The sequence below is a fragment of the Vicugna pacos genome, chromosome 7 (assembly GCF_048564905.1).
Source record: "Vicugna pacos chromosome 7, VicPac4, whole genome shotgun sequence".
Taxonomy (NCBI): domain Eukaryota; kingdom Metazoa; phylum Chordata; class Mammalia; order Artiodactyla; family Camelidae; genus Vicugna; species Vicugna pacos.
Window position 1 is genome coordinate 52,377,943 of NC_132993.1, and position 17,265 is coordinate 52,395,207.

A 17,265-nucleotide genomic window follows, 5' to 3' on the forward strand; every position below is an offset into this window, starting at 1 on the left:
AATAGTTTCTCTATGTTTAAATAGTAGGATAAAAGTCAAAGGAAGAAGAGTATTTTATGTCACATGAAATTACATGAAATCAAGTTTCAGCGCACATTAAAATAAAGTTTTATCGGAACATAGCCTTCTGTTTACAGATTGTCTGTGGTTACTTTCACATCAGGATGGCAGAAAGGAGTAGTTGTGACAGAGACCTTATGGCCTGCAAAACCTGAAATATTTACTATTCCCTTCCAGAAAAAAATTTGCTGATCTTCATTGTAGATCAAAGTCTTTCAAAGTTTATGCTGTAAGAGAAAAACAGAAGAAAAAGAAAAAGCGTGGATGAGGTTTTAAGAAGAAAGTGTCTTACCAAGAGCTGTCTTGTAAACTCTTTCTGGGTTTTTGGGTGTATTTTGAAAGTATTTTGAAAGTAGCGTGACTGCAGTCAAGACCAATGTCCAGGTGAACTATGCCATCAGCTGATGAGCAGGTCAAGATATTTTTGGTTCTTTGCTGTGCTTGAGAGATGGAAAAGACATAAAGCATACACTAACCTTGGAAGAGATAGACATTCACACAGAATAAAGTACTCACCGATGGCAAGAAAACAACTCTATCTCTTTTGAGATAGGAAATAATGAGCCTCACACTGGAAGATTCAAGTTATAAATTATTTGATAAAAATAAATTCACCTGCGGTCCAAGAAGTAAATGGATGGAAGAACTCTTTTTAGTCCCTTTCCGGAGGTGGTTTTTAGTGGTTGATTTCAGGAGACTTATTTTGACCTTCCTCTCTCTGTTTTGTAATTTGGTCAAATCCTTATAATAATATTTTTGATCAAGTTTTTTTTTGTAATGTCCACCTACACCATCAGTGATGCAGGTTGTGTGTGGTTACTTCTCCCAGAGGCATTCCCTGCCTTTTCCTTGCTCTGCTCTGGATTGAGGGGACTGATCCCTGCCAAGTACACGACGGGGCTCCTTAACCTCTGTCTTCCTACTTCTGGCCACTGTAGGGCAGCAGTGGGAAACCGAGGGTTGGGAGGAAGGCAGAAACCAGAATAGCCTCCCCTCTGACTACTTTGGGCAGCATTTTCAGCAGTGGTTGCATCTCCTTGGTGGTTGCAGCTTCTCCTGTTGTTCTAGTCCTAAAACCTTGTCTCCCAGACTCTGATAACTCCATCCCTCTCTTCTTTGGTCCCCCCAGCATAGGGAGCAAAGGCTTGTTGCTGTGGTTAATCTACTGCTGTGTTTAACTCCTAACGTGTCACACTGACTCCTGTTGGTTTTTGTGCTCTGCCGTCACTTTATTGACTGCTCTTTTAATGCTTTCATTTTTAATTGCGGTAAAATTTTCACAACAGACAGTTTATTACTTCGACCATTGCTAATTCTATGATTCACTGTATCGTAAGTCAACCTTTCAACTGTAAGATTCAGTGGCATAGAATATATTCACAATGTTATGTATCCATATCACTATCCATTTCCAAAACTTTTCCATCATCCAGAACAAATACACTGTAACTATTAAGCAATAACCCCCTCATCCCCTCTCCCCAGCCCTGGTCACCTCTGTCCTCTGCCATCACGTCTGTCACTGGTTCTCCGTATTCGATCTCGCCCTCAAAACTCCCTGCAGTGGGCTGTGTCTTCTTGCCTGTGCCTTGCCCAGTACACACTGTGAGTCCACTCTAAGAGGGTTTCCTTACACCCAGCCAGGCAAGTGTGCAGGATACCAGACTGGGACTGGAGCTTTGGATGAGTTCATTTTATCCCATGAAACATTTTTTTGTAAAACTTCTTCATCGTGGTCCAAAACAAACAAAAAACTAATATGCTTGTGTAAAAATCTATTGATTTGGAGGCTATTAACCCCCTTTCTCTTTTTTCTGATGTCTTCAACTTTTCTCTTTGTATTCTCGGGATTTTTCGACAGTTGATAATGAATCAAAAAAAGTGACTATTTCTATAGAACAGCAGTCCAATTCTCAGGTAGAAATCATGGTATAAAATTCCACCAATACCACTGTTTGATCGTTTGCAATCTCTCTTCTTTGAAAGACTTTATTTTTCTTTGAGCACTTCTGTACTTCTCCTTTTTTCGTCTATTAGAAAATACAATTTAACTGAGTAAATTTTAAAGATCTTATTGACTTTAATGATTCGTCAGGCAGCATCTCATTTAGCAAATAGAAAAGAGCTCCCTCAGAGGAGCTGTCTGGAAGGCTTTTGTAGGCAGAAGGAAGCAGGGACAGGGAGAGAGTGGATTACTTCATTTTTCTTGAGGGATCGAAGGTTTCGGTTATGCAGATGACCTCACTAGTGCTGGCCAGGAAATTCTAGACTGACCCATTAAGATTACATTCCTAGGGGAGGTTGAAACTGTAATTAGGTTACTTGTTAACTCTCAATTTGTATGGTGATGTGGACTTAGCATAAGTGACTCCAGTTTGAGCCTGTTGTCTCTTTTTGGACACATCCTAAATTCCTTTCCTTCCCTTCCCTGTAACTAGCTTTACCTACTTACAGAAAGGTTGACCCAGATGGAATTTTTTTAGTTTTCTTTTGTGTGGTTTGTACATTTAAATTTAAATCTTGGTGTAATTGATGTGTTTTTATAGAGTACTGTAGTGTTTGATTTTAATTGAGGCCATTTTGTTCACTAAAACTTCCTTGGATTCAAGTTCTACTTATTGGCAGATGTTTTTTTCACTGCTGTGTAGCACACATTCTTCAAATCATGTAGCAGAGACATTCTAAGGTCTAAAGGCAGAATTCCTTTCTCCATAAAATGTTCAAACATTAATTAGCTGATCACTTGGAGCTCTTCCCCAAACCTCTTGCCCATCAAATTAGCAGTAATGTAAGGCTCACATTTTTTATGTTTCACATATTCTGACATGTTGATGCATAATGGAGACTGTTTGGTTTACAGAAAGAGAGGACTAGAGCCAGGGCAGAGGGGAGACAGAGGGAAAGAGAAGACAAAGAGTGAATACTAAATCTTTCATTTACTAAATTTGTGACCTTATATAAGTCACTTAGCTTCACAAATCCTGTTTCCCCAAGTGTACGTGGATACTCACCATCTCCACCTCCCATGCCTTGTAAGGAACAGGTTTGACCAGCCAGATTCTTGGACAATCACAGTACAGACTGAGCAAATGAGTGATGGAGAGAGATGAATGCTTTTCATTGAAGAGGTCTGTTTGAGAGCTGAGGAAAAGAGAAGAAAACATTCAGCAGGTAGAGGATGAGAAATTTTAAAAATGACTTTGGAGATTTTTGTGAGAGAGATTGAGAGCAGATACAATTTGTCTTGGATGACAAATATGACTTTTGGAGAAAAGATAGTGAAAAAGATTTTAAGTGTTTTTCTTTTCTGTGCATAACCTTCCTTGGGCATTTTTCAAAGAATCTGCAATGAATATATAAATTACCTCTCCATTACTTTTGATTTTCAGGTTGGTATTACCTTGGCCATGACACCATGCTATGTCTGGACCACAGGGCTGAGCGGATTTTTAAGCAGTTACATATGAAAAGAGGTGCAGAAGTAAGGGAAGAAAAGGGTGTTGAAGATCGTATTTTCATTTTACCCTCATACAACCCAGAAAGACAGTAACATTATCCCTACAGATAACTCAGTAATGCCTTGGAGACCTGGGAATCTAACCCAGGTCTGACTGGCTCCATTAGACTTTGCTTTGTGAAATGGAATATTGGTCAGCGTCATTCATTATGCAAAGCTGTTGACTAAACATGGCATTATGCTTAACGTGATTTTTATCCTAAATCATAATCACATCATAAAATATAATGCAAGCTTTGAATTGTATAATACAAAATGGAACTTCAAAGATAGTTCAAGATGTGAGAGATGAAAATTTGATCTATGCCATCTATGCCAGATAAAGTGGAGACTGTTGAGGGCCAAGGGAGAGTATACGTTGGTTCCCATTGCAGATGTAGTGAGGGATGGTTGTAGAAGCAGCATCCGGGCAACTGTCTTATGTATAGGTTTTGATTGTAAAACAAAAAGGATAGAAGTATATGAGAAGTTGAGCAGGCTTCCCAGTGTACCAGAAGGGAGCAGCGATCGTTTCCTCTACTGCTGCCACTGAACTAAGATGCTCAGGAATTAAACAGAAATGAAAGGGAAAACACTTTCTATTTCGTGATGCTCTGAAAAGCTTCTTTTTGATGACGCTTTACATTGTAAGTGAGTGAATTTTGCTCATTATTGTCTGGGGCTCAGCTGAGCTGGGAGAGAGAGCACCGAGCGGCCAGGCGTCAGAGTAGCTGATTAAAGCAGCACAACCGAAAAAGCAAGACGTGAAGCCCTGGAAACTGCGATGGTGTAAGCGGGGGTCCAAACCCAGACAAAGCCCCGAGTTCCCCTCTTCCTTTTCCTCACACAGGTGGAGGGTCAGGTGGATCAGCGCAGATGTTGGGGCTGTGGGGGTCGTGTCTCCCTGCTGAGGGAGCCCCAAATCAAACGCTCTGGCAGTTTTATGGATCCAGGGTTGGGGAGAGAGCAAGGAGGAAGGGCTACGAGTGGAAGAATACTGGGTCCTGAGTCAGAGTGGAGTCTTGGAAGTTTCCTGTACCTTCCCCCACAAGGAGGTCTCGGCGGAGGCACCTGACAAAGAAAGACCTCTGCCCAAGGCCTCAGATCAAGAAACCCAGGCATGAAATCGCCTGGGTCAAGACTGTCAATCTGGGAAAGAGCGTGTCCCACCTGGTTGGGGGAGGGGGAGGGGTGGCGGAGTCCCTGACAGCAGCTCCTTCCAGACTGTGCACCGACTGTCGTGGGGAGAGCAGCCTTCCCCTCCTGGCCTGCCAGGGAAAGCCTTCGGAATAGCCTATGATAACTTTTAAGCAGGAGCCGGATTCTCTAATTATCTTTCCTGGTAAACTTTATGAAAACTCTAAATTTGCAGTGTACCAAATAAGCTTATAACTGTAAGGGGAAAATGTAAGCACCTTTCTATTCTTCTGCAAGGAAAAAAAAAACAACAACACTGCTTTGGCTATTATTGCTTTTTTTTCTTGAAACACAATTGTCAAAACACCTGCAGTCAGCCACCCGGAAGCCGCTGGTTTTGCTACTGTCCTTATTTCTCTCCTCTGTTCCTCCTTTTTGTGGACTTTCAATGGGGAAAGTAATCATTTTAGAAAACTTGGCTTAAGATTCTGAATGTGCCTATGTGTAGGCACTTGCTGTATTAAAATGAGAAATTTATGTAAATTTCGTAAGTTATAATATTAATTTGGGTTGCATGAATTAAAAGTGGGAAATATGATTTGTTTTGGGGGACTGTTACAATTTTCAAATTGATTATTGGAGGCAGCATATTAACGTATCAAGTGTCGAGAGACTATTTCAGATTCCCTTTTGGGATAGCATCTATCCTATTCTGGATTCTTCAGTAGTGAATCTCTTCATAGAAGGTGTGGGTTTCATGGTTTCGTTTGCAAGACACAAAATGTCCTGGTCCAAATTAGGAGTATCTGATATATTCGATTTTTCATTTTTCCATAACCATTGTCATTTCTGACATTTTTATTCTTAGGGTAGAATAGTTTGTTGTTGTTACTGTTTTTTAATTTGACCTTGACATGAGTGAGAGTTTTTGGAAACTGGCAAAGTTCTTATCTTTCTTCTCCTTCTGCTGAACCCACTTTTCAGAGGTATGTTTATCTTTTTTTTCTTCCCTTCCCTTAATTTTGGAAGGATAGGAGGAATGTGTAGATGAAGAGAAGTCCCTAGGATCAAGAATAAAGGCAGTAACAAGACAGACCTACACTCTTGGGGAATAGCCTGTCTTTGTCTTTCTAATTCCAACCACTGAAATCCACCTTTCATTTTCTATAAACTGTCTATTCTAGTATGAACACAGTGTGAAGGAATTTTGTGGATTGAACGTGTGCCGTGTTCGTGTACAGTATCTCTGGTTGTAAACATGATAAAATTATCAATGAAACTCCCTAATTTGATCCTGAAGTGAAGAGATGTTATCCAGTGAATCATTTGTGTTCATAGGAGGCAGCGTCGTAGCTAACAGAGCAGGAATGGGGCCCAGATGTTTTCTGAAAAGTTGGTTGCACTGGAGGCAAAGAGCATTACCTAAAGTGGAGGCGGCCATATGGAAGTGAAGGTTGGAAACATCCCATTACAAGTCATATATCACTGAGCTGACAGCAAGGGTTTCAGCTTGTTTTTATTTAAATCATGAAAGCAGCTGCTCAGCTGTCTAGCTGTATTAAATTTAACCCCTTTTCCTGGCAATTGAATTCAGTAATTTATGCAGTTTTGATTGGACCACTGCATAAATATCATTTGGAAAGCTTTCACTTATTCGTGTCCCTTAAATTCACATCCAGATTCGTGATTGGCTAATTTTTCTCCTGAATAAGAATGTGTACAGATAATGCACCTGGCTGAGTCTATTAAGGCGAATCACAGAGGAATACTGTAATTTCAGCTTGGGCAGATAATTGCTATGGCAAAACATGGAGAAATGCCAGATAGTTTTTGAAATGATCATTTTATCTCTTGGTATCTTACTTATTTTCCTTTAGTTATTGTCTTTCCTTCTTTTTCTCTTAGGGACTTGCTCTTTCACTTCTCTATTCTATATGCATTTCCAATATTTCATTCTGCCTAACTCTTAATATTTTATGTTTGACTTGTGTCTCTTGGCTCTTTTAGTTGACCCTTCCGCAGCTCTCCTCCAGCCCTTTTTCCTCAATCTTTCTTTGCCTCTCCCTCCCTGTGTCTCTCTTTCTTCATAGTCAGCCTCCCTTTCAACCCCTTTCCAGTTTTACAACTTGCCGAGTAGGTTTTAAATACCTTTCCTTGAGCTCTGTGGAGCTTTTGGGATGTTCTATCACGAAGTGTGTTTTGTCAATATTTGGAGAGCCTTTGACTCATGTTTTGGCCACATGTGCCTCAAGCTACCTGCTAACTTAAAGTGTATTTTGTCACTTGCCCACCAAAGTAGAAACTTGCAGTATCACCTGTAGGAAAAGTATAGACTTTAATTTCCTGTGGAAAGAAACAGTATGGAAAGAAACACACGTTTTTATTTAAAACAATAGGAAAAAAATAGGAATAAGCTGTTTCTAGGGAAAAAAAGATGAAGTTAAGGCAAGGTTTTTGCCCTTGTCTGGATTTTCCAGGTAATACTTGGGTAATAGTTCACCATTCTTCCTAATTACAATAAAAAAGTCCTTGTCTTTCTTCTGCTAGATGATGTTTTGCTGGAGATATTCAGTCTGACAAACATAGTCCTTAGTTTTTCTTTTTATTGATTTTATGAGGATGTCTTCTGTTGGATTATTTTTCGTGAATATAAAACTCTCTGGAAAGTGACTCTGATAATAAGTTATATCTATAAGATCAGGATCCAGTGTTTTCACCCTAAAAATAGTTGGGAATTAAGGTTTGAGAGTAATTTAGTGTATCGTTAGGTGCCAAAATGATTTGCTGTGAGTCAGTGAGTAAGCTGACATTTTCCAGGGCTCTTTTTTTCCCTGGCCTAATCATAAAGTAAAGGTCCTATGCAGAGAGAATTACTTTTGTTCCCCCTCAAAATCCAACTCTACCTAAACAGAAATTCTGACCCCATATTTCTACTCTTTGACAGTGTAGCATGGCTTAATGAGCTCAATAATGGACTGGAACATCAAGGATTATTTGTTAATATAGGGCCTATAGAAAACTGATGTGATTAATTTATATCTACTATTTTCTCATTAGAAATCATCTCAGAATATCCTTCTCAGTATTGGCATCGGAAGACACTTGCCATCTCACAGCTTAACTGACTTTTCTAATGTCATGTCTGATGTGGCCAAACAATATAGAATTCCTGTAATCAAAGAGCAAACTGGTGCCTTTCAGATTATCTCCTTGGCTGTCAATGTTACTTTAGAGGTGGATCTCATCTGGTGATACTTGAAGGAAAGAGTGCCTTGTCAGGTGTCAGTTGCGAAGAAGTAACATGGAACTCAAAGTTCTGCTTTTTGGATATCCTCCAGACCTAGGTTTGATAAGATTTTAGCCAATACAATCTCATGTGAGAAGGGCTGGTTTTTTATTATGGCAGAGGATGAACAGGACTGGGGCAAATAGAGCCAGGACAAACTTTGGTCACATCTACACCAGTGAAATATGCAACGAGAAAATGCATTATCACAATAGGGGCTGACTTGTCTTTTCTGTTGATTCAATAAATGTTTATTAAGAAAGTGCTATGAGTCCAGATAGTGGGCTAGGTAACTAGATGCCTATATTAGAGAAGAACTAAGGGAAAAAATGGTCAGGAAAAAGCCAAATTTCACAGAATGAGTGTCATAATTTGGATCAATTAGTTTAACCAGTATGCAAATGGTTAAGAAGATGCATTAAGATTTTTACTGTGTACTTGTCTTTCCTGAATATTTCATAAACCAAAACATACTTATTTACTCATATGAACAATAAATGACCTTAGGGATGAATATGTTGGGTTTTTTTTATTGGGAGCTAGTATGAATTATCTTAGCAATTATGCAAAAAAAATTATTAGGTTGCCTTTCTTTATCCATCACTCAAATTAACATAGTTTTTTTTAAAAACAGATAATATTAAGATTGGTGTGAGTGTAATGAGATGTATATATCTCATATTTCTAGTTGGATTATAAATTTTCACACAATTTTACAAGGGGCTTTGGCAATATGTACTGAAAAAATTTAAAAATCTAAAGTCTTTTATGTAGTAATTCCAACTACAAAAGTATATCATAAGAAAATACAAAGATTGGCTGGAAGATCTCTCCTTATAGAGGTCAATTATTAGGAGCATATGGAATGCTCAATTTTAGGTAATGAATAAAAACTGTGAACATTTATGCAGTGAAAAGCTACATAATACTTGAGAATCTTTCTTTCTGAAGAATATGTAATCACACAGAAAAATGTTCAGGTCTTAAATAAAAATATATCGAAGTATTTATAATGATTTTAGCATGCATGAATAAAAAGAGAGAAACATATGAAAAACATATTAAAAGAATTATACAAAGTGTTAATAATGTCTTCCCAAACTGTGCCCCCCACTGCTGAATTAGGATTTTTATTTTTGTTTTTTATAATATTCCCATTTCCAGTATTTCTGTAAGTTTGTATATATTTATTAAACAAAAATTTAAAGTTTAAAAATTTCTTAATATTACTAGATGTGTAATATAAAACAAAAGAATTTTTAAAACTTCTGTAGATATCATTGGACCATGTTACTAATACTGCCAACTTTGCTAACTGCTTTAATCCTATTCATAACCCAACCATTGTGTCTTGTTTCCTATGGACAGTCCTTTCTAATCACTTAGAATAGGAAAGCAGTGCTCAGACAAACAATAGAAGAGGAATTTCAAGCATATAGAGTTTCAGTGGCACTGGGTGACAAGGAAGAGCTATAACAGAGGTCAAAGATTTGGCAGCAGTGTATAGGTCTGAAGAATGGTGGGGCTCTGTAAAATCTTTTTTTTTGTTGTTTATTTTACTCTTATTCTTCTGGAACTCTCTGGAAACCTTTTGATAGGTAACATCCTATCTCCTTGAAAATTATAGCTCCCCAGATTCATTTAATTTATGTCTCTGTTTTATTCTTTTACCCATTTATAGTTTTCCTGACACACATCAATGTAAATGAATGTCATCTATCAAAGGTCCATCAAAATAATACTTTATATAATAGTTATTTGACAATAAAGGTGTGATTTCTCCTGCAAGGTTTGCTTACAGCATCTATTTTTAGCACATTATATAATAAAGCTATTGATAAAAAGTTTGTATACTTGCATATTCATAATTTATTTTACCCTTTTATCTCAATAATTGAAATGCCATGATATCCGTGTTCCTCTGTAGTTAAATGCAGTCATTGTAATACTTTTAAATGGGTGAGGGCAGTAATTGAAAGGGATATGGGGGAAAATGTGCACTTAAGTGAAAAACTACATTGTCTAGACTCTTGGGAAAAAACTTTCCAAGTAGCAGGTTCGTATTCTAGCAAAGCTGTTTTATAACTATAAATTATAGATTACTGATAGCAGGGTAAAATAGTGCTTCTCAGTAGACATGTAAATTCTGTCCTGTCTAGTTCACTCTTCCACATGATGAAAGGCGATTTTTCCTCCTATTTCTCATTCATTTTAATATTTTGTAAATGTGCCTGTTCTTAACATTCTCTTCTGACCCAGTTATAAGATCTGCCTCGTTTCCTCATTGAGTTCAGTCCCTGACAAATGTTCATTCGTGTATCTAGATGAAATTCACCTTTTGTCTGAAAATTATCTTTTTAAAAGAAAAGAAAGTAGTCGTTTTTACTTGAAAATATGATGGAGAATTTCAATAGAATATAATAATCTCACTGGAACTGAATCTCGTCAAACTTTTATCTGCTAATTTTATCTTGGATATCAGATAACAGCATTTCTAGTAACTTTTAGTATCAACACTAAATTGAGCGGGAATAATGATCAAATTAGAAATACCAATTACTGTGACTTTTTGGATTTTCTTCACATCTCTTAGGTTTTGGCAGAAACTTGATTTCAATATTTTCTTTAAATTTTGATCGTTCATTTAACATTTGCAAAGTTATTGGAGTCTAACAATTGTACTTCATCTATGCCCAGAAGATCTTAAAGTGGTGTTTAAATGAAATATAAAATGTAACCAAATGCAGTGCTTGATTTTGACTATGTCTTGGTTGCACATGTACATGCCCATGCACACACATGCATATTTTGAGACATTTGGAGAGGTATGAATATGGGCTGAGTTATTTTATCAATGTTAAACACTTTGCTATGTGTTGCTATTTTTGTAATTACATAAGAGAAAATTTTCATTCTTAGGAAACAAATACTAAAGTATGCAGGTATAAACTGTCTTGCTATTTGCAATTTCAAATGGTGAAAAATGTTTAGAAAGAGAGGGAAAAGGACAGATGGGGAAAAGCACAAATAGCAAACTATGAATATATGTGAAAGATGTGAAGACAGGTATTTTCAGTACTATTCTTTCCACTTTTTTTACAGGTTTAAAGTTTTCCTAATAAGACAATGGGAAATTTTTATATTTATTTAACAAATTAAGAGGATTATTTAGTATAAGTAACAATTTTCTCTATAAGGCAGTATCCAGCAGGGTTGCTGGTAACTACTGAGAATTTCTAATCATTTATCAAGTTGCAAAAGGGGGCTAACACAGAAAAAAGTTCTGGCTTTAACGGAATATTTGTGGAAATGTTAAGAATTGATGCAGGAAAAACAGATGTGGGGCGTGAGGAGGGCCGTGTCCCAGGCTTCGGTTGGGCCCCTGGGACGTACCCTGCCAAGTGTGGGTCCTTGGCTTTGCGCAGGAAAGAATCCAAGAGCGAGCCACAGTTGAGTAAAGGTAGATTTATTTAGAGAGATACATCGAAAGGCAAGAGAACGGCCACGGGGTGTGGGGGTTGGGTGCTCAGATTAGAGTAAAAAGTAGGTACACACTCCACAGACAGAGTGCGGGGCCGTCTCTGAAGTGGGGAGAGAGAGAGGGTGGCAGCTGCAAGGCACCGTGTTGCCAGTGGCTCCATATGCTGATAAGTGGAAGGACCAGTCTGACTAGCCTGGGGAAGGGGCTGGGATTCCCAGGAAGTTGGCCATTTCCCACTCTTTGACCTTTTGTGGCTAGACCTGGGACTGCCGTGGTGCCTGTGGGCAGGTTATTTACCATGTTAATATATTACAATGGGCGTATAATGAAGCTCAAGTTCTGCTAGAAATCAAATCTCCCATCATCTTGAGCCTCAAGGCCTACTGGGGGTTGAATCTTCCACGATTTTGATGTTAATTGCTGTTAATCATTCCTTGAATGGCTGTGCCCTGCCCCCTTCCTGTTTCAGAATTATCGAATCTCAGTTCTCTCTCTCCCTTTCTCTCTTTCTCATTCTCTCTCTCTTTCCTTTCTTTCCCTTTGTTTTATTTTCAAAATACTTTGAGCCTTTGGTCTAAGTTTGCTGTTAATCAGGCTGAGTCTCACTTCATTCTGGTTTCCAGAATCGAAAGTTGAGGCTACCTTTCAGATATTTATAAACTAGTTAATTGAACTGATCACCAAATCATGAGTAACCTGAGGATTCTGTTTACCTAGATCAAAAATATTCTGTTATCAGATACCTCCCAAAGTATATTGGGTTCATTAACAGGAATACTCTTTTTTCCAAAATACCTTAATAGAGTGATTGAAAAGTAGCAAAGTGGTCCAACTTGAAGCTTATATCTTACCTTCTCCTCCAATGGTAGCATTGCAGACCAAAATCTCTCAAAAGAAAAACTATGGGGAAGATCAGAGGTTTTACTCTCCAAATGGAATCTCTAATCATAAAAAATTATTTAAGCTGTCTATATATTTCTTCTTTGTAAAGTTCGAGATAATTTGAAGGTAAAAAGGATAATACTATATAAATATTAAGAATCTTGGACTTTTAAATTGATGGAAATTGTTATGAAATTGATGAAGTTGCACAATATGTATGTAGTCATCACCTGCTAATTCACAGATACTGCAGAAAAGGTAAGGTTCCTTGTGTTGGTGTTTCTCTCCAGAAGGAGGGCAAGTGGCTATTTCTTGAGGGAAGCAGATGCTTAAATTTAATTTAATGTTTAACATTCAACTGCACAATATTTTTTTTTAAACAACTCCCATATGTTTATTCTCTCTTTAAAAGGAATTCCACAATTTACTTCCAGAATGTCTGCAAACAAAGGCAAGGTAGTATATTCCAACTCTTCAGTAAGGAGGAAAAATATCAAAGTTGACTGCTAAGAACTCAGGAATCTGTATTTGACTTTTTTTAGGGGGAAAGAGAGTTATATGTATTGTTGCCACTATTGCCCTTTGTCTCAGGGAGGGAAATAAAGAATTCAGAGAGAAAAACAAGGAGGAGTTTTTTTTTTTTAATCATGTCATTTTTTTCTCTCTTTCTGTAATTATGATGTAGGTAAAGTTCTTTCATGAAAGGCACCTCTCCAGCAGTCAGCATTATCAGCCAGACTCCAAAGTTTTGATAGATGACTTATAAGAGCTGAGCTCTGGCTCAGGGAACTGACAGATGGACTTTGCTTCCAGAAGGGTTGGAATAGATTCATGGAAATCACCCTGTAAGTCTGATCCGACCCACATGGCTTCAATATCCAGAAGCCAAATAGGGGCTGAGTGAGTCTTCTACGTTTTCTGTTGGCCCTGGACCAAGAAGGTGGACTGATTCAGAAAAATGAAAAATAAGTTCATCCAATTTGCCTCTCTCTCCTTCTAATCTTGGAGAGGGTGTAAAAGGAAATAATGTTAATAAAAATTCTAATATCTTGATTTTATTGTCCTTTTCTCTCAGATCTATTCAATGCTTTGATGGTTTTCATTATTTTATAAGATTTATGAATATCACCACCAAAAAATAACATCATTGTAAGCCTGCATATCACTTTAGATGCCTACTTTACTTAAAATTAGATTACTTTTATTTATTTCAAGGGACAGATATTAAAAACTACATGAGGATGTTAATGATAATCATTAGCATATATTGACATGAGTTAATAGCCAGTTCTAGACTTGGTTTCACAGTCAGTTCTAAAATTTGATCATCTAAATATTTTCAAAATTAAATTAATTTTCTATTGAAATAAATTGCTAATTCATACTTAATGAAGTATTTCTGGATTAATACAATGTATTATTACTACATACACTGTAATGTATTACATGTAAAAACTAGCTGTGGTGCACATAAGACAGTATGTGGAGTACTTTAGAGGGAAACAAACTGAAAATGTTTCCTGGCCTTAAAGCTTGGTTGGGTAGGTGCGTAAGATACACAGTGGCCATCCCTGTGGGCAATATGTAGTAATAAGAAACAAAGAGGGGAATATCCGGAGGTTTAGATGAAGTAGAGAGTCTATATTTTTGAGAATGGAGATTATGGAAGACTCCATGAAGGAGGTAACACTGAGGCCTACCTTGGAGGATGGCTGGGATTTAAAGAGATGAGATTGGAGAAGAGAATTAGGGGGAGTGAGCATGAAGAGAGCCACAGAACAGGAAAGATCTGGTGTGTATTTAGGAAACAAGTAATAAGCCATCTGGTTTTTCTGGAAATATACTAGGAGATTATCAGGAGAGTATAAAAATATTTTCTTATGTATATATTCCTTGGGGAACTCATTCACTCTCATGGTTTAATCCTCCAAAATCCTTGAAATCCATCATCTTCTGTCTATCCCTGCAGCCAATGCTGTCCTAGTTCTGGCCACTGTCATCATCAGCTTACTGAGACAGCGTCCTCACAGGTCTCTCATCCAGTTTGCCAGTCTCCATCCTCCATCCACATCCACCGCCATGTGCTTCAGTGCAAATATAATCATATCACTTTGTGATGCAAATCCCTCAGCTGCCTGCTCTGTCTCAGGCAAAACTTATCTCTCTTTGTCTACTCTTTTCTTGTGCTTTTGGGTATACCTCTTCAAATGTCTCTTAATTCTTCCAGAGAAAGGTCTTTATTTCCTCCCTGGATTGCTGTCTCTGCCCACCCACCCCCCGCCCCCCCGATTTTCCATTCTTTTATCAACTAGTAAATTCCCCTTTTTCCTTTCCTGTCCTTTAATGTCTCAGTTTAAATACCAGTTTGTTCAATCATGCTGTCATTCATTCATACAGATTTAGTTGAGGAGGTAATGTGTTCCAGGCACTTCATTATTCCAAGACACTTTCCTTGATCTCCTAGACTGTATCATGTGCCCCTGCTACTCTGTATTGTGATTGTCTGTGCAGTGATCTGTATTATGTATTCCAGTGCAAATCTCATATGAGTAGAAATAGCCTGATGAATGTTGATGAGTATTATATAGATAACTTATGCATGGAGGTAATCAAAACAAATTTGAACAATTAGTTAGTAACCCTATATTATTCTTTCTTTTAGTAAACATGACTCTGCCAGATTTTCCTGATTTAAATGATCTCCTACTCAGTTTATCTCACATATTTTAAACTTCTGTAATGGTATTCTCCTACAAAATCATCCAATGAGATATCCATTCTTCAGTCTGCTTTGGAATAGCCCCCACAGAAAGTCTGCTTTTCCAATTGTTCTTTTACTCTCAACTGTGTTCAGAGAGAGTCAGGCCAACTCCATCTCCAACAAGGATGACTGTGAATCCATCTCTTCACTTGTGTTACTTCTCCTCTCCACCTCAGATCTGGTCCAGTGCTTAGGCCCACAGGACTATCATTTCTACCTAAAGCTGTCCTGAACCTTTGCAAGTCTCATTAATGTCCTTCTTTCTTTAACTAAAAACTACTTTTAAACTATAATTTTTTCCAAAAACACAGGAAAAAAGCAAATAAATTCAAAATACCCATGATCTAACATTAACCAAATTTAATCAGAGTTGATATTTTTAGATTAATTTTTTCAGCTTTATTGAGGTATGCCGACAAACATTATAAGATATTTAAAGTGTACACAGGATGATTTGCTGTACCTGTACATAGTGGAAGAATTCCCCTATCAAGTTAATTAACACATCCATCACCTTGGACAGTTAATTTCTACTCTATCAGCAAATTTCAGTTATAGGATACAGTGTTATGTGGTATATATCTACAGTTATATAGGTATCAGCTATAGTCCCCACATTATACATTAGATCCTCATACCTTATTCATCTCATAACTGACAGTTTATACCCTTTTATCAACACCTCCCTATTTCTTCCTTCTCCATCTGACCCCAGCAGCCACTGGCAACCACTTTTCTACTCTCTGTTTCTATGAATTTGACTCTTTTTTAGGTTCCACATGTAAGTGTTATCATGCAACGTTTGTCTTTCTCTGTCTGTCTTATTTCAATTCGCATAATGCCTTCAAGGTCTATCCATGAATGTTGTCATAAGTAGTAAGATTTTCTGACTTCTAATGGCTGAGTAATATATATATATATATATATAATATATATATATATATATATATTATATATATATATATAAAATATTTTATATATAATTTTCTTTATCCACTCTACTGTCAACAAACACTTAGATCATTTCCATATGTTGGCTACTGTCAGGCCACAGAGAACGCGAGAGCACAGATATCTCTGAGATAATGATTTAATTTCCTTTGAATACATGTCTAGAAGTGGGATTTGGGGATCATAGGGTGATTCTACTTTGAATTTCTTGAAGAATATCCATATTGTTTCCTGTAGTGGGTGTACCATTTTACATTCCCATCGGCAGTGTATAAAGTTTCCCCTTTCTGTACATCCTCACCAGTATTTATTATCTCTTATCTTTTCAGTGATAGATGTTATAACAGGTGTGAGGTGATAGTTCATTGTGGTTTTGATTTGCAGTTGCCTGATGATTAGTGATGTTGAATATATTTTCATGTACCTATCGGCTATTTGTATGTCTTCATTGGAAAAAGGATCTATTTAGATACTCTGCCCATCTTTTAGTTGGGTTGCTTTTTCACTATTGATTTGTTTGAATTCTCTGTGTATTCAATCCTTATCAGACATGTAGTCTGCAAATATTTTTCCCATTCCATAGGTTGCCTTTTTATTTTACTGAAGGCTTCCTTTGCTGTGCAGAAGTTTTTGGTTTGACATTATCCCACTTGTTTAATTTTGCTTTTGTTGCCTTTGGTTTTAGTGTCAGGTACAAAAAGTCGTGTACAAGACAGGTCAAGAAGTTTACCCCACTAAGTGTTTTTCTAGGAGTTTTATGATCTCAAGCTCTTATGTTCAAGTTTTTAATCAATTTTGATTTTTGTGTATGGTGTAAGATAGGGGTCCAGTTTCATTCTTCTGCATGTGGCTGTCTAGTTTTCCTAATACTGTTTATTCAAGAGATTATCCTTTCCCCATCGTATATTCTTGGCTCCTTTGTCATAAATTAATTGACCATATATGTGTAGATTTATTTCTGAGCTTTTTGTTCTCTTCTATTGAATTAAGTCTTTTTTTTTTTTTTTGCCGATTCCGTATTGTTTTGATTGTTATACCTTTGTAATATGGTTTGAAATTAGCAAGTGTGACACCTCCAGCTTTGTTTCTTTCTCAAGATTGCTTTAGCTATTCAGGGCCCTGAGTTAATATTTTCATACAGATTTTGAAGGAAATTCATTTTTATCTGGGCATTTAGAGCTTGCTTCCCTTAACATCATCCACTGTCTTTT

At 37.2% G+C, this 17,265-nt stretch overlaps 1 protein-coding gene across 3 annotated transcripts in view; it reads left to right on the forward strand.

The window, feature by feature from the left end:
• AGMO (alkylglycerol monooxygenase) overlaps positions 1 to 17,265 on the forward strand; it is a 314,274-nt gene that overhangs the window by 281,906 nt on the left and 15,103 nt on the right. For 2 of the 3 annotated variants that reach the window (XM_072964907.1, XM_072964908.1), the window contains exon 15: positions 13,028 to 13,395. The exons of the other annotated variant lie outside the window; for it this stretch is intronic. In XM_072964907.1, the coding sequence (XP_072821008.1) occupies positions 13,028 to 13,108 (81 nt within the window). In that variant the 3' untranslated portion in view covers positions 13,109 to 13,395. Of the gene's footprint in view, positions 1 to 13,027; positions 13,396 to 17,265 lie in introns of those variants that run through there. 3 annotated transcript variants of the gene reach the window in all.